The sequence below is a fragment of the Crocodylus porosus genome, unplaced genomic scaffold (assembly GCF_001723895.1).
Source record: "Crocodylus porosus isolate Cpor-Errol unplaced genomic scaffold, CroPor_comp1, whole genome shotgun sequence".
Lineage (NCBI taxonomy): Eukaryota > Metazoa > Chordata > Crocodylia > Crocodylidae > Crocodylus > Crocodylus porosus.
The window spans coordinates 162,702,504-162,726,230 of NW_017728886.1; the positions used below are offsets into that span (position 1 = coordinate 162,702,504).

General features: G+C 43.3%; 1 protein-coding gene across 1 annotated transcript in view; it reads left to right on the plus strand.

The window, feature by feature from the left end:
- Positions 1-829: 829 nt before the first annotated feature.
- Positions 830-23,727, plus strand: part of PARD6G (par-6 family cell polarity regulator gamma) — a 97,992-nt gene continuing 75,094 nt past the window's right edge. The window contains exons 1-2 of the mRNA XM_019544496.1: positions 830-966; positions 23,457-23,679. Of these exons, the coding sequence (XP_019400041.1) occupies positions 877-966; positions 23,457-23,679 (313 nt within the window). The 5' untranslated portion in view covers positions 830-876. The remainder of the gene's footprint in view (positions 967-23,456; positions 23,680-23,727) is intronic.

Here is a 23,727-nt window from a genome sequence, read left to right on the forward strand (position 1 = left end):
GCACTGCTGCCCCCCGAGAGTGCCAGGAGGGAGCAGGGCCGCTAGGTGAACCAGCTGCACTTCCAGGTGGTGCAGGATCCCCGGCTGGGGAGCAGGGCTGCCGGCAGAAGCAGCCACGGCCACTTCTCCGTCAGTGAGATCTAGTCCCTGACTGGTTGCTGTGGGGGATGGGACATGCCCCCTCTGACTCAAGCGGCACCGGTCACCCATGTTGGAGCATATCCCTATTTGTTACATTGTAAAGTGGGTTCCCTTTATGTGAATTCGAGTTATCTGCCATTTCCCAGGAATGCAAGTAGAGCATAATGCGAGGGAAACCTGTATTAAAACTTTTTTTTTTTTTTTTGCAATCACATTTTTTTTTGTTTTCATTCTGTCCTTTCGCCCCTTTCTATCCAGGCAGCTGCTGGGTTCACCCATGCCTACATCCAGGTGTCCCGGTACAAAAGAAGTCGAGACCCCCTTCATTAAGCAGCCCCACGCAGCCAGCCCCCTTGCGCGGCTTCTCCAGCCAGCAAGAAGGGCCGTGGGTAGCCCTGCACGCGCACCCTCTGGAGGCAGGAGGAGGAGCCTGCCTCCCGCGGCGGGGGAAGGGGCGCGGGTGAAGGGGAGGCCGGCCGGGAGGCGTGGCCCGGGCCGGGCAGCCTTCCTCCCGCCCTGCCTTTGAGTCCCGGGCGCGTTGCGGGCTGCGGCGGAGCGATTGTTCGGAGCGGAACGCAGGGAGCGCGGCGGGCGCTCGGATTGGCGGGCGGGACAAAGGCTGGAACGTCCGGAGCGGCCGCGTTCCACGGGCGGGGGCGCGCCCCGCAGGCGGAGGCAGCGGGGCCGGCGGCCCCTGCGGAGCGAGGGCGGAGAGGAGGCGGCGGCCGCGGGGAGATGCGGGGGGCCGGAAACATGAATCGGAGTTTTAACAAGTCTCAGACTCTGCGCTCCCCCGACTGCAGCGCGGTGGAAGTGAAGAGTAAGGTGAGGAGATCGCGGGGCGAGCTCGGCTGGGGACGCAGCAGCTCCTTTTTCCTTCCTCCCCTTCCTTGCCAATGAATGGAGGACCCCCCCCCAGCTTTTATTTTTTTTTTTTGGTCGTTGTTTCTCCTGATGGAAAGTCTGTCCCAAGTTGTCGCACAGGGGATCGCGGGTGGTAGCTGCTCTCCTTCCGCCCTGGACGGAGTGGGGGATGCTGCCTACCCCACCCCCTGCATCCGCGGGCAGAGCGGCTTTCCCGAGTATCTAGGGCGCCTGGACGTTGTCGGTCCAGTTTTGCAGGCAGGGCAGGTTTGTGCTGTGTGGGCAGCACGCTGGCGGCCAGGGGCTGTTGACACAAAAGGAGGCACAAAAGCCGAGGGGCTAGAAGCCCACTAGGCTCTATCGCAGCCGGATTCATCCTGAAGGGAAAGGAGGTAGAGGGGGTGGGCTGGGCTGTGGGTGCAATGCTGCAGCTTTCCACTCCGCTCCCTTTCAAGTCGATCTCTTGTTGCAGCGGCTTGGATCCAGAGCGAGCAGGAAAAAAGTTTGCCAGCTTTTAAGTAAACCGGCCATTGTTTTGCTGCATACAGCCACTCAGAAGTTGAGCATGGACTTCGGGGAATGCCCGCAAGGTAGCTGTGGCTGGCCTGACAAGACAGACAGACAGACATGCACATGCACACACAGCGAGAGAGAGAGAGACACATGCACACACAGCGAGAGAGCGAGACAGACAGACGCGCATACACAGCGAGAGAGAGCAAGATGCACGCACACACAGAGCAAGATGCGCACATACACACACACAGAGTGAGAGAGAGCAAGATGCGCGCGCACAGTGAGAGAGCGAAAGACACACACAGTGAGAGCAAGATGCACACATACACTGAGCGAGACACGCACACAGAGAGAAAGCAAGAGAGACAGTGAGAGCGAGGCGCGTGCGCACACACACACGCACGTGCGCGCACACACACATACACACACACTGACAGTGAGCCAGACACACACTCGCAGACTGAGAGCGAGAGAATGAGACACATACAGTGAAAGAGAGACGCACACACACAGCAAGACACACAAGCACACAGAGTGAAAGAGTGAGATGCACACAGCGAGATGTGCACAGGCTGAGAGTGCGTGATGCACGTGCGCATGGTGTGTGCGAGACGCATGTGCACACACACACATTGAGAGGGAGAGTGACTGAGAGACTCACGCAGAGTGAGGCACACAGTGAAACATACAGTGAGACACACACACACAGACAGACTGCGAGGCTCACAGACCCAGAGAAACATGCTCACAGACACAGACGTGTGCACACACACAGGGACATGCACACAGAGAGAGAGAGAGAGACGTACACAGGGACACACAGATGCACGGACACACACACAGAGCAAGAGAGAGACGCACACATACAGAGACACGCACACAGGCTTTTTATAGGAAACTCATCAAAATTGCCTCGGATCCCTTTTATCTTGAGCGGGTCTAGCAGTGGCTGCCCCTCTGCTCTTCCAATTTTTCAGGCTCCTTTAAGCAAGCTCAGCCTGAGTCTGTGCTGTCATGTTTGCTTCACGTCTTCAGCTGTGCAGTCATGTTTAAACTTGTTTGGGTTTCTGTGATCACCTGATTATCTGGTGATTTTCCCCCCCCCTTTTCCCTTTCTTTTTCCCTTTGTTGGGGGAAAAAAAGTTCAACTCCTAAGGAGCTGCATGTTGTCCTCTGGAGCTTCTTTTGGAAAGATGAGACTCTTGCTATGTGCATCCTGATCTGCTCTACCCCCCATCTGCTCTAGCTTGATGGCTTTCTGAAGGGCCCCCTAGGGAATGTTGAACTTGAGCAAGCCTGCCTGCCTGCCTTGGACCAAGGCAGCCAATGACAGGGCTGGTGTTTGTAATGAGAAGTAAATTACATCCATCTTAAATATATACTGAGACATGAGACACAATTCCAGCTGCTTCCGGTTCCCAAGTAACAGTAAACTAAAAAAGCCAGAAAAAATAAATAAACAAAAATCCATGGAACGAGTTGAATAGCAAGATCCTGAACCATTGCAAGCAATTCTGCTGTCTCTCCAGCTGTAGTTGAGAACCTTTACTGCAGAACATTAGAAAACTGTCCAAGTACTTGGCATACAGGGCCAGGTTTTCAAGAGGTATTTTAGGTACCTAATGCCCGCTGATTTCAGTGCGAGTTTGGTGCTGAAATCACTGAGAATCGAGGCTAAAGAGGACTAGGGTTTCTTCCCAGTTTTGCCACTGCCCTGCCATGTGACTTTGGTCAGATCACTTAACCTCACTGCCTTCATTTTACCATGTCTGATGTGGTAAATACCTGCGCGGTAGAGTACAGGCAGTCCTCAACTTACAACGCTTCGAATTATGTTTCACACTCACAAAGTTTATAAATTGACACCCTGTTTCAACTTCATGATGTCAGTTTCTACTTTACAACGCTTGATCCGATGCGATGCCATGCTAGCAAACAAGTTCGCTTCGTCGCTCATCTTCCTGGAGAACATCTGTCCAAACTTCCTTGGACATTTTCTTTAAGAAAGCAGACAAGGCTCCAGCAAAACCTGCAGCCAAGACTCCTGGGAAGATTCCAGCCAAGAACCCTTCAAAAAGTCCAACCAGGAGCCCTTCAAAAAGTCCAGCAAAGTCACCTCAAAGAAGTCCTTCCAAATCAATATGATTGCTATTTACAATATAAATACATTCATGTAGCTATATTACTCATCTATAACTGACTGAATACAAAATTCTGGGGTATTTTTAGTGAAAATATGGTATCAGGCCTTGGTTCAGGAACCAATCCCCCATTTTTAACATGGTTTCTTAAGAGAAAATTGGTTCCGAGTTGCAACATTTTGACTTATGACATGATTGGTTCCTGAAAACCTCGTCTTAAGTCCAAGGACTGCCTGTACTGTAATGGACAACAGGAATATGTTGCAGTTGTTGCCCTGTAGCTAAGCTTGATGTGGCTCTATGGTTTTTTAAATCCTGTTTTCGGTTGCCTGTCTTAGAAAATCCCTTTGGGCTGAAATTCTTACCATTCAGTATCAGCAAGAAGAGACAAGTTAGTGCTGCTGTTTGATCAAATCCACCTAGCCCTCTGAGTGGAACAATAAGTCTGACACTTAAGCATTGAACGTCATGGCTTTTTAAAGTCTAGCAGCATGGTTGAAAAACTTTGTAGCTACTTCAGTGGGGATTAAACACATGGTGGGGTTGTGGGGGGAGGGGGGGAAGGAATAAAATAAATGCCTTCTGAAATAGCACACAGCATTCCAGAATCACTCAGAAGCCATGTAAATGGGTTAATTTGGTAGAGCACCCAGGCTTATAGTCTGCTCTCCATCTCCCACGACTGCTGTTAATGGAGCTGTTCGATTCAATTCATTCAGCATGTACCTTTTCCCTTGAGAGAGCCATTCAGATTTTGTGCAGTCTGTGGGCCTGGATTCAGCAGAATGGTTACCATATGTGTTGGTTCTTTGGGATTTTTTCAAGGTGGTATCCAAAATGTAGCTTTGGAGCGCCTATTTCCTGCCTGGATGGTGGTATTGTAGGGTTAATGGAGTTTTAAGAGCCTTCTGGCTGCTTCTTACTCAGGCAGTCCACTTAAATTTTTGTGCATAATAGAACCAGAGCGCTTTGTATGCTCAGTACGCATCTCAAGAAATCCTCCAGCATGTGCACACAGTCCAGTCAACTAGCTGTATACCCAGTGCACTTGATCTGCATTTTCAGGTCCCTGCACTGTCAAAACACAAGCGTAAATTCTGCAGATCATTGAAGTAAAACTCCAAGGGTGCTTGTACACAAGCGATTGATCAAGTCTGCTGGAGAGCCTCATGTATCTCTTGTATCAGTGTCCCTGCACTTCAAAATGGTAGTGGGGGTGCTTGACTAGTTCAGGCGCCTCTGCCGCTGTTTTGAAGCATGGGATGCTGAATACGTGAGATGCTGTGGCACTTTTAATAAGAGTGGCTCTCAGAGCCACTCTAATTAAAGTGCCATCCTCCTCATCTCTGGCGCACATTTAAAAGTGCCCTAATTCTCCACTTCCTATTGCATTAACATGGCTTCATGTTTAATTTTATAGCTCTTCCCACCTGTAGAAATGTAAATGTTCATGTGTGACTGTTGATGTTTGGGGAGAGAGGGAGTACTGGAAGGTCTTCCTTCTCTGAGACAGGGTCAGTGTGTCACTGCTGTTGTCAAGAGGTGATCTTTAAGCCAAGAAAATGCATATAAAAATGGCACTTCATTTTATTTTAAGGTGACATCTTTAAATACTGCAGATAATATATTGAGGTATCCAACAGTGATTCTGAACTGTTACGCAGTGCATCTAGGTTAGTATAACAGTGGGAACTTTAACTCTTTGAATTTCACAACTATGTGTTTCTAGATTAAATGTTAATTATGTAGCAAGTTCTGTCAAGTCGCTGAGGCTACTGAATTCAGTGCTGCATCTATTCGTTTGTGTTATACTGTCTACAAAGTTTACATGTCTGCTAACAACTAATGTTCGTACTTAGGGCATAGCTGGTCAACCAGAGTCAGGAAGAAACTGTTTTAATTGTATAATGATGCTACTTTTTGTCAGTTATGCTGTATCTGTGTTATTCCTTTCACTGGAGCACTGATGCCCCATTGCTAGACATGGGATAGATACCAAACTAGATGAGTCCTGGTGCATTTTGGTGTGTTGGGTCCTCTGACCTGACTAGCAAAGCCACTTCCCAGCCAAAAAAAGTGCGTGTGTATTTGTAGTTAAAATAAAAGTATAAAAAATGCAAGAATATCCTCCTCTAGTCAGTAACAGTGTTCCTGGAAGCTGTACGCTATCAGCCTTTTAAGCGTTTAGGATCCAGTCACCTCTTTGAAATGGGGAATCCTGTCCAAACCTGTGTGAGAACTAAAAAGTCGAATATGAGAATTCATATTTTCTCACCTGTCTTCAAACACTATGGCCTTTGAAACAAATGCGTAAGAACATAGAAACATAAAAATTGCCATTTACTGGGTCAGACCATAAGCCCATGTGACTCATTCAGGGGGCAGTGGGTGCTGCCTGGTGTGTGTTGTTCAGCATCCCCTTCTGCATCCCTTGTTCTTAACATATGACCTCACTCGCCTTCCTGTTTTCTCATTATTTATCTCTTTGATTTAATTGATGGCCTCCCTTATTAAGGAAGACTTACAGCTATCCATAATGGGCCCACGCCCATGATCTTTTGGCACATCAGATGGGCTTTTGTCACACAATGGCAGAGAGTGGATGCTGCAAAAACTGGGTTTTTTTCCACTGTTCCTCTTACTTGCATCGTCCAGCATCTGAGGTCTAGGAAATTCTTAACCCTAACTCTCATGCTCAATAGCTACTGCTGGCCCTTTCCTCCAAGAATTTGTCCAATCCCTTTTTGAATGGGGCTAAATTGCCAGCTTCCCCAACGTCTGGTGGCAATGAGTTCCACACTTGAATTGCACACAGTGTGAGAGAGAATTTCCTTTTGTTAGTTTTAAATTGACTACCTACTAGATTAATTTTGTTACCCCCTAGTTCTTGTATTGGATGCTGTATGCAGTATGAAATTCACTTGGGATCAGTGAGTTTTCAGAAGCTTTTCTGAGAAACCAGGGAAATGGTAGACTTTGGAAGGCTGGAATCCCTTTCATTTTAATGGAATATTTAAGCAAGGAGGTATCTTAGTGCACAAGCTTGAAGCAGGAAGCTTCAAGCTCCTGTTATCTTGATGTGGAGGAGCTCCAAAAATGTGGCTCAGGATGTGGAGGAGCTCCAAAAATATTTGTGGGAGATGTGATGAACAGTGGTCTGCTATTTTTTTTTTTTCTGTGACATCTGTCCACTCTTATTCTGAAGCAAGAAGTAATCTGGCCATCAGAAACCACTAGCAGTCTAGTATATTACAACATTTATGATGCAGCAATGATCCTTATGAGAACTAAGCATGAAATTATACCCAAGCTAGTGAATCTGGAGTTAATTTTCCTTAGAAGGCAGGATCTCAAAAGTCAGTTGTTTAGCCTTTTTCACTTTTTTAGAGGGGAGAAGAATATTGAATATGCTTATGCAATGACAGCATGCATTCTACTAGATAAGAAGCATTTATTTTTGCATTCAAATCTCATTACACTTGGGTGTTCCTAATGTATGGCAAGAGATGAAAAAAGGAGGCTAGATGTTAATGTTGTAGAGTTGGTTATGTTCCTAGCTTTTGCACTGATTTTCTGTATATTCGTGGGCCATGAGGTGAAAAAAATGGATTGAACCGTAATTAATGGAATTCTTTCTCCTGACTTTAAGTTTCATCTAGACATCCATCTTTTCTTGTTATTTTTTCATATCTAAAGTGTGTTATTTTAAATACATTGAGATCATTGAGTGAAAAGTGAAGTATGCAATTACTACATCCACATGTTCTATGCTTGCTTTCTGAAGACAGATTGTTAAGCCCCCATGAGCAACTGAAGTATATCCTTATGTGTCCCATCCAAATAATCTAATAGCCGGTAATGTTAACTATCCTCTCTGATTTAAGCGTAAGAGTATCAGACACTGTTCCTGATTCACCAGTACCAAACACAAATGGACTGTAGACCTTTGTCTTCTCTTTATTGGCAAATTGAGTGTGTAAGTAGGCAAGGTTCTTGGGTAGATATGGTATCTTTTATTAGACCAACTGAGTAGGTGGAAAAAAGTTCTTTGCAAGTTTTTGGGCACCTTTCTTCAGGCATAGGAAGTCATTATGCTGAGACTGCAAGGAATGAAAGAAGCAGGATGGCAGTGAGAATGACATCACTGGATGTGTGTGACATCACAGGATGTCAGTAAGAATGTAAATGGGTAGAAATTAAGAAAACAAAAGGTAGAGCAGGGAAGGGAGGTGGGGGAAAAAATCCAAAGGTGAGCAAGGGAGACTCTATAGTAGTAGTAATAGTGGTAAGTAGTAGTAATAGTAAGCAAGTTTAGTATTAGTATTAAGACTAGTAGTGAGTCTCCCTTACTTACCTTTGGCTTTATTTCCCACACTGCTTTCCCTCCTCCCTTCCCTGCTCTACCTTTTGTTTTCCTAATTTCTACCTACTTACATTCTCACTGACATCCTGTCACACTTTTAGCTTCTTTCATTCCTTGGAGTCTCAGTAGAGCAGAGACTTCCTATCTGAGACTCCCTCTGCCTGAAGAAGGGTGATTGTGCCTGAAAGCTTGCCAAGAACTTTTTTCCAACTACTCAGTTGGTCTAATAAAAGGGATCACATCTACTCAAAGAACCTTGCCTGCCTATGTCCTTAGACCCACACAGCTACAACCAAAAACCCAGAAAAAGGTAAGTTAGATTCTCAGCTGGTATGAATAAACTGATTGCCTTGGATTTCATTGCATCCATGCTGACTTACAGCAGCTGAAAACATGGCCCTCCAGTGTTTTTTCAGCATCTACCACGTGATTCCCTAAATTTTAAAAACCTCATCACTGTCCAGTGGGCATATTGGCCACATCCAAATGAGCACAGGTGTTTGTTTCCCCAGGGACAAGTAGCAGCGGCACACCTTATGCCACTGTTACTTGTCCCTGGGGAACACCCATGCCACGCGCACTGTGGCATGCAGCAGGTTACCCCAAGTGGGGTAGAGGAGGCTGGAGCCAGCAACTGTGCTGGCCCCAGCAGCTTTACCTGGGGTCCTGGGGGCCTCTGGGAGCTGCAGCCACGGCAGTCCTGCAGTTGGGAGCCTGGCTGGCAGCTGCAGCATGGATCCAGCAGGCCAGGCTCTGGTTTTGGGTGGCATGTGCTCCACCATGTGTATCACTCCACTTTTTTAAGGCATGTGGGGTTTTTTGAGTTTGGGATCTCCCACAGTCAAAAAACGCCCCCCAAAAACAAACAAACCCTGTGCTGCAAGGTAGCAGTGCAGCGAACGTCTACATGTGTTGCTGCCATATCGCACATCCACGCTCATCTGGATGTGGCTGTGCAGTTACTTTTTTTCCTGGATAAAAGTCCTTAAGGAAATAAAAGTCTTTGTGGTATCGCTGAAGTCTGTAAAACATGTGAAAGGTGATTATTTGACTGAGTGGAAGATGTTTGGGGGAAAAACATTAGATTGCTGCTTTACTGTGGCAACCTTTAAAAACTTTAAGCACTTGCATCCTCAAGAAGAGGTCTCTGGCTGAAAGGTTTAGCAATTCTCTTTGCTTTCCCTTCCCTCTTTTCCCTTCTCGACCCACACTGCCCCCTGCCCCTCCCCCCCCCCCAAACCCCCCCAAAACAAAACAAAACCCAAAGACCCATGAACACAAGGGTTTTATATTCAATTGCTGCATGACATAATGGGGGAAGAGAAACCTGTTTGGAAGCAAGTTAATACTTTTCCCCAGGCAGAAATAAAATTTAATTTTTTAACCCCTTTTACTTTTCTGTAGCTTTTTCTGTAAAACAGACCTAAAACAACTCTGCAGCCTACTGAGGCAGGTACTCTTGGAATCTGCCAGAATTGGACAAAAACTCAAACTTGTGTCTTGTCACGTTATAAGTACTTTACTTGTCATTATAAATGCTGTATTCTCTCATGTGTCCAGCTCTCAATTGCTCTTCCGTCAGGTTGGTGGAAGGTAGAGTGTCTTTTCCATTTGAGGTGTGTTGGATGTAGCTGTGTTGGTCTAAGGACATTTGCTAAATCTCATATATTTTATTAGACCAACTAAAATAGTTGGAAAAAGTCATATTTGCTAGCTTTTGGGTACAAACTGAAGAAGAGTGTTTTTGAAAGCTTGCAAAGAATTGTTCCAACTACTTTAGTTGGTCTAATAAAATATCAGATATCAGATCTACCCAAAGAACTTAATCTGTCTTTCCATTTAAAGATATCTACCTCAGGCTTATGGAAACAGTCTTTCAAGGACTTTTTTTCCCCTAAGCCCATTTTTACCTTCTTACCCAGGCTTTAAGAACTCCAGATTGCTGATAGATCAGATTTTTAAAAATCCCAGAAACCTTGTATTTTTGGTTAGATTTTAAGGTATTCAAAGATGGAACCAGCTGTCCGCTGCTTGTGTGCTGTAAAAACAGTAATGCAAACTTTATGATCAAAATACTTGCATTCATCGTGAGACTCCCTGTTTAATTACAACTGCTGAAAGGCTCAAGTTGAAGACTTCTTTAAAATAAGGGTTTTTTTTCCAAATCTGAGTAAAAATAAAGAACTTTTTAAATGTTCACAACTTTACACATTAGAGGACAGATATTAAAACACAGATCTGTATTTCTTTTTTCCATTTGGCAAGAATACTGTAGCTTTACTATGTCTTTGGAAAAAGCTGAGGGGGCATTTATTTATTTATTTATTTTGCAGGTCCTCAATTCTGCAACTTTGTTTAAAAGGGGAAAAAAGATAATATGCATCTTAGTCTATTTACCTTATTTTCCACAGGCAAAGTAAATGTAAAAGAAGTAAAGAAAGATGCACGTTGTTTCCTTTTAAAATGACTTCTAAAAAGAAAAACTTTTGAAGAAGTTATTTGTCAGATCTTCTGCTTGGAAAATAAAAATGATTAAGGATCAGAAGCATCCCTTTTTTTCCTGGTGTGGTTCTATTTTCATGGCATACAGTAGTAAATTACTGTAAACTGTGGCTAATACACCTATGGAATAATTTCCTACTATTGTTTAATTCATCACCATTCCAATTCCATGCCAATGCCCTCTGCTTTCTACCTTCCTATTATCAATGTTTGATAACTGATCACTACCAGGTAATTGACTGTTTATGTGCAATCCCTTTGGAGTGGCAAATTAAGCAGAATTGACTGTGTATTAACCATGAGAAACAGCAGCGTTCTTTTTTGTAAAAGTTGACTTTCTATAATGAAACTGCAAACAGCATCCTTCTACAATAGATAATCAAACTCACTACTGGTCAACATATAAATAGAATTTTATGGTTGTTATGTTAATTATTCCATCCCTAATTTTGCTTTACCGCAGTACAATATTTGGTCATTTGGTGCTGTAGCTATATACTGCAATTAGTTTTTTAATAGGCCTCTAATAATAATCAATTTTGAACGTACCCAGTAAGGACAAATAAAGATCATTATATGGAATGAAACTTTCCAATGCAGGTCACATCTCCTTGGTCTCAGCTGTACTCTGCTTTTGCACAAGTAATATTGCAGATAACCAAGTGCGCGCGCACACAAGTAAAAGTCTTCCAGCAAATCTGCCCTATTAAAAATAATTGTGAGCATGGAGAAACACTCAAACAGCTTGTGGGTTGTCCTGCTAATGTACTCTATTCTCCTTTGTGAATCAAAGGCATAGTCAGCGGCAAAAAAAAAACAAAAACTTTTTTTGTTCAAAAAATCAACGTAGCTGCTGTATATGCACTTAAGCAATTGAAATATTATATACCCACATCAGCATCGTACAACTGAATGCTTCTGTTGCCTGTGAATATCATCTTGTATTATAACCTTAAGAACTGCAGTGAAAACCAGCCTATAAACTGATGTCAACCAATCCACAGTAGCTTGACTCATGTCCTAAACACCAAGTTATGTCATCCCGCTGGCTTGATTAAAAAGCTTCTTCGTCCTTGATCTAAGGCCCACTGAAGCCAATGGTGACTTTAGCTTTGGGACTTAAACTGGAATTGAAGTAGGCCCCATGTCTTTAAAAGAATAAACCATTTTTCCTTTTTATCGGGATTCAAATAACGCTGCTTAAAATATTATATTTTGTGTACCTACTTTGATATCAAAAATAGAATTTAAGTTTGGAATTCTTCCTGAACACGTATACATCTAGTAACTAGAGTAAAAAAAAAACCCCAAAGCCTCAGTCAAAATGTTGCTACGAAGTGTAAGTTGATTTAATTTCTTGTTGTAAGCTGTGAAATGGAAGTGATTTATTTATATCCAGACTAAATGTAATGAATACTTGGAAAAACCCACAATATATTGTTGCCATTTTAAATGGAGAAAAAATGCCAAACCAAGCTTGACTTTACTCATACTGGATTAGCTGTATTTTATTTCTGGATTTCTGCAAAATCCAGTTCCAAAGTCAAAAAGATGTTGGTCTGTAAACATGAATCTCATGTGAACTGAAAGAGAAGCCTGACACTTCAACAATGCTGGCCTCCAAAACATCGGAGCTCCTCCGTGCAGAAACTAGCTTTATTTTTCTGTAAAGTACAGTGCCCAGCAAGCTAGCAGGGCAAAGCAAGTCCTGTGTCTTTCCTGAGTTATAGGAAGCCTTCATTCTGAAACTGGGAAGGCTTCTTTGAGTGGTCATATCTATTAAACATGACCTGTCCAGTCTATGGGCCCAGGGGTCTTGGTATCTGTAGCAGGCCAGGGCATTGTTGAAGAGTTGCAATAGGCAAAGTATTCCACTTGATGAATGGCAAGTCAAGTACATTTGTAAAAGGTGATGGGAAATGAAAGGAAAATGGCATGTTCTTTGCCAACATTATTTGAGAATGATAGAAAGGAAAGAACAACTACTGTCCTCTCTTCTTTTGCTGTCCCAGTCACCTACAGTATGGACTATCCTGGATGATTTTAAGTATAACAAGTAAGAAATCGCAAAAAAATGTATCTTTCTTTACAAGCTTTTGGGCACATGTGCCCATCTTCAGGCTGAGGGAAAATTAAAGATGGTAAAAGTCCCCATAGGTAGAAAATAAACTTCATTTTGCACAGCTGAAGGTAGATGTCTGTTCCTCTGGGTCCACAAGAGAGTTTTTGTGTAAGTTGCTCTTTGATGTACAGATAAGGCAGGTATCATCTCTGAACCAAGAGTTCTAGTATTTTGCATTTCTCTTTGTCTTAGACCAACACGGCTACCAAATACATCCCTGAAAGAAATATAACAAGCTTCAAGCCCTTCCTATTTATAAACATTCTTTGAGATTGCTTTTTCATATGTATTAACACGTAGCATATACAGGTGCTGTGACTATGGTACGGCCGAGTACAGTAACTGTTGCAAGCGAGTCATGCCAACCTACTGTGAACTGGATAGGGCAAGCATAGTTGAGTTGTCCACACATCAGTGTTGTTCCAGTGTATCATTGGCACTTTGAAACAAGGCTGCATTTTGCACAGCAGTCCCCTAACAAGGGAAATATACAGGTAACATGCTCTGGGATGTGACTGGACCACCCAATTCTTTATGGAGCAAAAGGTTATTGGTTTGGAGCTGAAGCCAGAATCGATATCTGTCTTCCATTAAAATTCTGGAGTTGCTGGAAGCCCTGTTTAACAGAGGCCTGCAAGACTGCTCCACACCCAGTTAATACTGGCTTTCCTCAGTGGTCCTTTATAATTATTCTTTAAATGCTTGCTTGCCTCTTTGCTCTCTCGTTGCACCCTTAACGCGTAATTTAAAAAAACCAAAACACGCCCCCGAATGTAAATTCTGCCTTACAACAGAAATATAAATAAGGACAAAAATGCAAAATGTACCTTTTAAGTTCCCAGCCCACCTCCCTGGCTCTGAGTGTGGGGTTATTCCCTGTCCCATTGGAATTTCCTGAAGCAAATTTAGTTTGGAATGTGAAGAAGGAGGGTGCGGCGCACAAATCCCATGGCCACCAAGCCTGAGGCCATCTCCTGCTTCGCCTACAATGTTGTTCACATTTGCTGATCAGGTTTGTTCAGGTGTGTGCCTCAAATGACATGTCTGCAATTGTTTGTGCAGTCAAAATGTAGAAAGCCTCTGGCAAAGTTTAGGAATGGTTTTAACTAAGCCGGTAATAATTTTTGTTACTAGAGTGGGTTTTGAAGGTGGAGTATGTCTGCAGCTCACATGATTTAATTTCTTCTAGTAAATACATCTACTAGTGTTTGGCTCTTGCCAGAGGCCTAGCCTGCAATAAGTTAAGCATGCTAATTTATTTGCTTTTGGCATTGGCAACACAACTCTGTGACTGAGTAGTGTTTGCACTGTACCTGAGCATATCTTGGTGCTTTGCTCCATGCTGTAGCACGATATAACTTCCTGAAATGTGCTGGGACATGTGGCTAGGGGGCCATGATAGACAAGCGTGAGGGCCCCACCTTCTAAGCTACAAACCTGTAATTTTTTTCAACCTTTTTTCATGTGTGCACCCCTAAAAAAACTTCAAATGGAAGTGCAGGCCTCTTTGGAAATTTCAAATGGAGGTGTGGACCCTTTTGAATTGTACGTGTGGGTATTCGCTTACTTAAGATCAATCATAGTCATCTTTTGTGGCCCCCTTAGGCATAGTCTTGTAGACCCTCAGAGGTCTGCGGACGGCAGGTTGAAAACCACTGCTCTGAACAAGTGAAACGAAGTCTGTACCTCAAAGACCTTACAATCATAAAACCAAAGTCAACAGAAGGATACAGACAGACAGGAGAATACACTGACATAGAGCCAGTACTGGTCAGCATAAAAATTGGTGGTCTCAGCATACCAGTACATACTGTAAAGGGGTGTGTACGCAGAGAGAGTTTGAAGGAGGTATTTGAAGAACAATGAAATGGCTTGTGGATGTTTACTGAACACTCCTCCCGCATGGGAAAGGTAGCATGGGAAGCAAATGCAGGTGCTTGTCTGGAAACAAAACAAGTAAGAAGTAGAGGAGGTAGGCAAAGTAGAAAGGCAGGAGTCAATTGCCTTTAAGAGGAGGTACCATGAAGGGCCTTGTAAGTGAATACAGGTAACTTGTTGGATGCTATTAAAGGGAAGTTAATGGAAGGATGCAAAGAAAGGGGTGAAGTAATCCAAGTGACAGGGTATTTTTTTTTTTTCACAGCAGTGTTCTGGGAGGCCATGGGTGGGGCAAAATGGCACGTCAAGGCCAGAGAGAAGCGTGTTATGGTAACCGGAAATGCAAGATGATGAGAACCTAGACGAGTTTTAGATGTATGGACGAATGGGAAATGCCTCTTCTTCAAGGTGTTATGCAGAAGGAATCTGTACATCTTAAATATGATTTGGAAGTGAGGACCTACATGGGCCTGAGTGACAGTGATGCATAAGCAATAGATGGGAGTGACTGACAGTATGGTGGTGTCCCTAGCAATTGAGAAAAGGAGTCAGAAGGTGTTCATGGAAGATTAAGAACTCTGTACTGGCCACCTCAATGCATGTATCTGTGGACAGATACTGGAGAGCCAGGCCCAGATTTTCATTTGGATAGAAGAAGACAGATCTGCAGTAGGGGTAGGTCTGTGAGCAATATGTGTGGAGATGGTGCTTGACTTTGGCAGATAAGATGTGGAGGTATAAAAAGAAGAGCAAAGATAAGGCTCTATAGAGCCTCCAGAGATGGACGAGGTGGGTTAGGAATAAGGTAGATTTATAAAAGAGGCTGAAAGAGCAATTGGAAAGGAAAGGGGAGTGCAAGGCAAAGAGAACCATGGAAGTCAAGGTAGGGCAGGGTTTAAAAAAGGTTTTTTGGCTGCAAAAAATATAATTTTACTGATAAGTAATGAGGATGGGTCTAAATTCTGAGTTCTTTCTGTAGGAAGAAGTCATTGGAGACTGATAGTTGTTTTGGCTAAGTGCACTATGTTGGAGAGGATTTGGATGTAATTGGAGGAAAGGACCTGTAAACAGTGACCTTGAATAGGAATCTCAGTGAACAAAAAAATGAAAGGAAGGTGGAGTATAAGTGGAAAAGCTAGTGGCATCAGGAGTGGAAAATGTTTTTTGAAGATTGAAGAGATATAAGCATGTTTGTAAAGGAAGGAGTCGGAGGAGAGTGAGACCAAGGAACAGTAAGGAGGGTAGTGTGAGGTAGGTGGGATGGGATCACCAGGGCAAAGTGAAAGGATCTGATGGGGAGAACAGCCAATACACTTCTGTCAAAAGCAGTAGGAGGTGTAGGATAGGCCCAGTGGGAGGGGGAAGGTCACAGTGTATTTTTTCATTTCCATTATGATCAAAATAGCAAGGTCGTGTGTAGAGAGAGCAGAAAAAGTAAGGACAATCAGCAGGACAGTGTTTAGATCATAGGTGTGGGATTTGAGTTAAGGTGGAAAAGTTGGTGAGGAAGATGTTAAAACTGAAGGAGGAGAGAATGAACGTATTATAGGGGAGGACCTCAGCATGGTTATGGGATTTCCTCTCCCCCCTTCCCCCAGTCACTTCTCGGAGCAAAAGAATATCGGGGGTGAGGCATAGCTGAGTTTGTGATGGGAAAAGGACAGAAGGGAGCGGAGAAGGGAAGTCTGAGAACACGCTGTATTCACTCATTTATGCCTCTCTTCCACTGGAATGTCGGGCCTCTATGCTGGTCTTCCGTCTTCAGTAATCTTAAGATTAGCACCAATCTTCCTGTGCCAGTTTGATCTGAATGAGTTTTAAGCTTGTTAGGCTGGATAGTTTTCTCTAGCAGCTTTGTTCTATAGGGATCTTCCAGGGTGACCAATGGGTTACCTTTACTGTCTCTCCTACCCTTTGGCCTATCTGCCATAGGTGACTGTAGTGAGCCATACTCCAGCATAATTCTCAAGGTCACTGGAGCACACAAGCTTTCCCACCACATCAAGATGTAGTCCAGGAGGAAGGAGACTCCAACTAAAGCCCATGATAAAGTCAATAGGAGTTTTAAAGGGTGTAGAACAGAACCTTCCTTGACTGTTCTCCTTGAACCCTTCCGTTCGCCTGGCGGCCCTTTTCTATCCTTTCCCTTCCCTTACTGCTTTGCCTTAACTCCTGGTGCTTTCCCTGCACAGGTGCAGCCTTATCTCTACCTCCCTGAGGACCCCACAGAACGGGTAGTCCACACCGGCTGCCTATACATGTGCTTGGGAGGCGGAGGGCAGTGTTAATTAAAGCATTTCCCGGACAGCCAGTCTGATTAAAACGGCTCACTGTCACGTGCCCCCATGCATTTCAAAATGGCCACAGGATGCTTTATCTAAAGCTCATTTGACCAGATTTGGTTAAAGTGCCTCCGCAGCCATTTGAAATGCAGCAGGGGCTTCATACGCGTGACAGTGAGACGACCTTGGAGCCATTCCAATTAGAAAGCAAATGAGCATGTCTGTAGGCAGCCACAGTGTACAGTGTTAACCAACGCACGGTTTTGTTTTTGTGCTTTATATACCTGCCACCCTGTTTTGTGAGAAGGATGTGGCTAGCAATTAAAGTTTGTTGCTAAACATTACTCTCTGTTATAATTTGCATTCGAATCGTGTAAAGCAGCATCGGCCATAGGTAACGAACAGTAGGCTGAAACACTGCAGCTCGGTTCCAAGGTGGGCCAGCACTTCTGACCTGGCAGCTACCCGGCCACAGTGTGGGCGAAGCCTGCTACCCTCATAGGAATGCTGCTGAAGTCCCCCCAGCCCTGCAGCCCTTTTAAAACGGCTCTGCAGGCCAGATCCAGCCCACAGGCCATTGGCTGCCAACTCCTGGTCTAAACACTGAGCTTGCAGTAGCCTTTTTTCATGTTGGCACAAGCTTCTTCATGTTTTGGACTTTTCCTTAAACATTTTGAATTGAAAGTCTCAAAACCTGGCTACATTTTTGTTTTCATTGGTTAATTTATTTATTTTTGTTTTGGGATCTGCTGTTGGTTTTGAGGACTGGTCTATGGCTTGGTCAGACAGCTGCAAATCAACAACCTGCAGCTCTCTATGATCCTTCTCCATTATCTAGATGTGAATTTATGCAGAGCTCCTGGTCTCTTGTCTGGTGTCTTGTTGTTCTTGGCATTCCTTTCTTATGGAAGTGGACCCTAGTTCCTGGGGAACTTTGAAGCATTTTAGTTTAGGTACTTTTTGCTGTCTGTTATTACAAGTAGGCTAGTGGCTGGCTGATAATTTAAGAGGTTCTTAGAACAGGGTGTATTGTTTGAAAAGCAAATGTGTGATTCTCTCTGTTTTGTTAGACATTAGTAGCTCTGTCAGACTAAATTATCTTCATTCCCCTTGACTCCTCCTTTCCACTAACTTCTGTTGTATCAGTTGGAATACTGACATTGAGTAAGAGAGTCAAAGTAGATTCCCCTGCCTCATTGTTCAATAAACTAACAATTCTAATAAGTGGATTAGCTTTTTTCATAATGAAGTATTGTTCTGCTGGTGTCTGTCAGCAGAGTCTCTGTTCCAGTCTCTCTTTTTGCCTGATATGCTAAATATAAGCTTTACTTTTTAGCTTAGGAAAGCAGATAGTTGAGATGGCAATCTTAAAAATTGCTTAGAATTGAAGTTACTGGTGGGGAGGTGGGGGGAGTTATCTGAAAAGTCTTCCTAGTTGAATACAATGTCTGGCATCTAGTCTCCCACTTGTGTGGTAGTGTTATTACTGTGATACTCTTTATCAGTCTCATTAGGAAAGATGCACAGGTGGTCATTGCTAAAGCACTTTTGCTCTGAAAGGAACCTATTGACAATGGTTTGCTGCAGTCCTTGTATATCATAGTGAAACTTAATCAGCCACATTACTATAATAATGCTAACCTTTAAAACAAACTTTTGTTATCTCTTTTAAATTTCCTACCAAGTGAGTCCTCATTCCTTCTCCTATCCTCCCTGCAAAGTTTAGGCATTTTTGCCTTAAATTAAGGCTTGATTATTTTATTTTTGTAAAAACTTAAGTAAAACTACTTAAGATGATTGAACAAGCCATACATATACAAAATCAGATTCATCCAAAGAACCTTGTCTGCCTATATCCTTAGACCAACATGGCTACAACCTACACCCAAGTAAAACTACTTGCACACTTGCATCAGTAACAAAACCACTGCAGCAAGTATTTCAGTGAATTGCTGGGGTTAGATGGTGACTTCACAGAGTTAGACACATGCACAAACTTGCTCCTCTGCTTAACATTATTGGATCAGACCCCAATTCATTTACATTATCAAGAGTATTACTCTAGGTGGCCAGCTTGATGGTCTGCTGCAATCACTGAAGTTTGACACAGGCACAGAGGTCCTCCTTCAGGAACTGGGGCTCTTGATCTTGGATTTCTTGTTCTGAGCCGACTACCATACATCTGTATTGTATGGTACCAGGAACATACATGGCAATTTACAAGTCATAATAAAATAAATTTGTTTTATTAGCATTGGGATTGGCATTTAATCAACAAACACACTGGTCTTATTACATCTAATCATTTAAATTAAAGAAATCCTGCCTTCACAGACAAACTTGTGGAGTAAGAGATGCAGGTTCTAATCATAATCCACACAAGGTTTATTTTTGTCTCTAGTTCAATTCCACCTAAATTGGTGGCTTGTTCAGTCATCTGACTCTAGGAGAAAAGAATCTGCAGGCTGCTCTGATCCAATAAAAACATCACTGCTTACTCATTACTCATATTAATATGTTACTCATTTTAATGTAGATTAAAATGTGTCCATGGAAGTAAAGTGCCACTCAAAATTGGAGAAAGTGTTGAAACAGTTCTGACTCCACTCAAATTTGGTCTGTTTTATTTGGCTTCAGCGTACTTTGGTGGGTACTCTGAAGTAAAATCCAAACTGAACCCAGCTGTTCATATTTTAAACAAGCAGCTTAATTTGTTATATTTTGACTAAATAAGCGTTTAACATAATCACAGCTAGGCCTTAATGCTGAGGTGTGGGATTCTCAGAAATGCCTAAGTAATTAAAGAGCACAGCCAAAGCTATTGCCTTTACCTGCTACAAGATAAATAGTAATAGTTCAGGCCTGTGGGAGGGCTGTTTTAGGGCTCTCTAGCTGTAAAACTAATAGGTTGAGCAAGAAAATGACTTGTCAGGCACAGCACAAGTTGCTAGTCAGGAACTTAACAAAACAAAACAATAGTTAGATTTGAAAAGCAAACTGTCTTCAGAAAAATCCTTTAGCTCTTTTTTTTTTTTTGTGTGTGTGAACCTGTGCTGATCAGTTGCAAGTGATCTTGTTTCATGGTAATAGTTGAGAAGAAGCTTGAATGACAGAACTTGACATATTAGAGATGCATGTTTTAATGCAGATCAAAACTTACCCCAAGGTTTGGCCTTGTCTTATATCTAGAGGACAAGGCTGGGTGGGTGTTCTACTTCCTTTGCTGTCTGTGTACAATACTCTGAAAGGCTGGAGACTCCTCATCTTCATTCTGGAAATGGAAGGTGTTTGGCATCTTTTGGGTTAGTTTCTGAGGTGCCTTCCTGCCCTGCCTTCTTCCTGACTTCAGACTAACACATGGGTGACTGGTGCCTGTTGATTCGGAGGGGGGGCACGTGCCCCCCCGACACCAGTCAGCAACTGGGGGGGGGTCCCCTGGCAGCCGAAATCATTGGCCGGGAGGGGGTGGTCCCCCGCAGGCAATCTCACTCACCAAAAAGTCCTGCGGCCACTTCCAGAAGTGACACGGCCGCTTCCTGGCCAGCGCTCGCAGGGGCCTGGGGCACTGGTGTTCCTACCTGCCCCCCTGCCTGCCAGCTAAACAGAGAGTGCAGCCTGTGGGGGTACACTGGCACTCTCAGGGGGTGTACGTGCACCCCCTATGTGCTGCCACCGGACTAACATGACTAACTACCTTTCTCTATAGAGGTGCTTGGTTTTAATGAAGCTTTTGTTGAAACTCTTACAGAGTAGCAGGGGAGGAACAAAGAGAGAGAGAGAAAAAAAATAATGGAAAGTGTGTTCTTTCACACTCTGCAGTTTGGCATCTAGGACACTGGCCTGGGATGTGGGTGACTTGGGTTCAGGGGAGACTATTTTGTCTCTGATCACTTTGAACCGGGCAGTTCAGGCTCTTGAGCCTGAGTTACCCACATCCTAGGCCAGCGCTGTAACCAAGTAGAAACACATGTGCAGATCTCAAAACTCAGCTTTTAATCCCAAGCTAAACATCACAGCCCAGTTGTTTTCATGTAAACATTGAAGGGGATGTTCTTGATCCCCTGAAACCTTGAAAACCTTGGTTTTGAAACCCTGAAAGCTGCTGTGAAATGAAATGATCATCCTCTGGCCAACTCTATTAAGAGGAAGAGTGGCTAACTGGTTTTAAAAGACGTATAGACAACAGGAGACAGGGTCTGAGTTAATCCTTCGAGCTGTACTAAACCTTCCTTAGACTAAGGAAGGGGAGGAATAAAGCTGCTATTATTATCCCTTTTTAAAGCTTTAACATATGTTTCCTTTTATGTGAAAACAAACTTTGTCTAAACATTCACTATAATTGTATTCTTCCAGTTCAAGTGTCCTAAATCCCTGTAGAAAATCCCGGTTGAATTTTAAGAGCTTTAAATCCATCAAATATTACAGAAAAGGGAATAGAAATAGGAATTTTCTCTTTATTGTACACCCCCTGCTTCTAGTATGGGGAGGAGACAATTCAGTTATTAGTTAGCAGGCTTAAAACAAGCAAAAGGAACTTTTTTTTCCCCTACACAGCGTGCAATGTGTGGAACTCATTGCCACAGGATGTTATAGAGGCTGATAGTTTAATAGGGTTCAAAAGGGGATTGAACAAATTCATGAAGGATAAGTATTAAACATGATAGTAGAGCTCTACAGCCTTCTAAATGATACCTCCTAAGTCTGTGATAGAAGATGTAGGAGAGAGGGTCAGGAGACAAATCAATCTGGATATGCCCTACATATCGTTCTTCCCCTTAGCCCCTACTGTGCTACTGTGAGAGGCAGGATACTGGACTAGATGGACCTGGGATCTGACCCAGTATAACATTTCTTTTGTACTCTTTAAACCTGTAATGCAATGTGATTCTCATCCATGGCATCAAAAAAGTGAAAGCAAGCACTTGCCTCACCAAGGGGTGGGAGGGACTGCTTTCCCAGCTGTGATGGGGACGTGGACTGCTGCAGCCTCAACACAAGCTTCTCCAACAAAAGTTGGTGGTGACAGCAGTGTGGGTTCCTTGAGGGCTGTATTCTGGTGCACCGTCTTGATTCGGTACTTGGGGATGATGCCCCACTTGACCCTTCACCCTGCAAGTTACACTACTCTCTCTCTTGTGGCAGTCAACTGCCCCTTCTTCCCCCTCCCCCCCTTCCCTGCTGCACAATACAGCATCCCCTGGAAAGTGTGTTGTCAAATTAACCAGTCAAAATTCTGACTGGACTGCTTTACAGCAGCACATTTTTTCCAGAGGAGCTATCATTAGCAGGGATTGGGAGCAGAAATGGAGCAGCAACAGGGTATTGATGCAGCCCACCCTACCACCACGCGCCAAACTTTTGTCCACTGTTAGAAAAGGTAGCTGACCCCTTGGTGGAGAGCATAATTTAATCATGTAAGGCAACCTGTCGCCAACTATCAAGAGAGGTGCCTAGAATCTACTTGCCCCGTACTCTTTCTATTCAGCATCCCCTCTGACATCGAGAGGCTCTTTTCCACCTGGCCCATATACCAGGGCTTGCGAGAGGGTCGGTCCTCTTACAACAGCTGCAGGTCTTTCTTGTGGGGAACTTGGAGCACCCCACTGCCTTTTACTCAGCATGAGACTCCCACTTGGGTTTTGTTTTTGTTTTTTTAAAGCAGTGTAACTACTGGGACTTCTGATGAGTAAAAATGAAAGTACCATATGTTCAGTCTCTATAATCCAATTTCACTTTCAGATTTTTAACAATGTTTTGGCTTCTGAAACTATATGCAAAGCTTTCTGTTAGAAAGCAGAGGTAGAGCTGTTTTTACAGTCAAATAAAATAAATAATTCAATTGAATTTTCTACCAGATTTTTTTTAAAATCTGTTCTTGATAAAAGTATAATGGATCAAATTTTCCTTTTTACCTGGTGTTATGGATTGGGGTGAGAACATGAAAAAATGTATAGACCCCATAAAAACAGTAGTCATTTAGCCAGCCATAGAATATTTAAAATAAAATTAATGAAGTGGCAGAATAACAAAACCTGTAAAAACTCACTTAGAATAATTTTTCTCATCCAACTCAAATACCAGGAAACTTTTGAGCACATAGAGTGATTGTGTGTCCCTTTTTAATAACAAGCTGTACTCTCACAAACCCATCATACCTTTCTAAATGTTTTGTGGTTTAAATTCAGTGTGCCCTTTTTGGGGGAAATGTGAAGATTTTTTTATAAACTAGTTTGAATAGCTGAGTGGGTTGTAGAGAATGCTGCTCTGTTTTTGTTTTGAAATCAGTAATTCTAGGGATACGAGAGACACTGATAGTGAACTGTAGATGTTAAATTTTCAATCCTTCAATTGAAGTCATGTATTATTATTACCTTTAGGTAACTTCTAAATGGGGGGAAGGGGGCAATTAAGCTGACTTTGGAGCTGGTAAACTAAAATTGATGATGGGGGTAATATTTTTATAGGGTAGTCAGTTCTATTGTACTGAATCCTGGTACAAGAATGTAATTGTAGATTTGGAACTGTATCTTCCAGCTGTTTACAATATAAAGAGGGAGGGAAAAATGCAACAAATGCTATACTGACTCAGCACCTGAGTATTGCAGTGTAGTATTGTTCATTCACATCCTTTTTGTGTTTTGTTCTAGTTTGGAGCAGAATTCAGAAGATTTTCTCTAGATCGTTACAAGCCAGGAAAGTTTGAAGACTTCTACAAACTTGTTCTTCACATTCACCACATTTCCAGTACGGAGGTGATGATTGGGTATGCTGATGTACACGGGGATCTTCTTCCTATTAATAACGACGATAACTTCTTCAAGGCAGTTTCAAGTGCAAACCCACTGCTCAGGGTTTTTATACAAAGGCAAGGTAAGAAGTCTTCCAAGGCAATCTCTATCGGGTGGTGGTGGTGGTGGT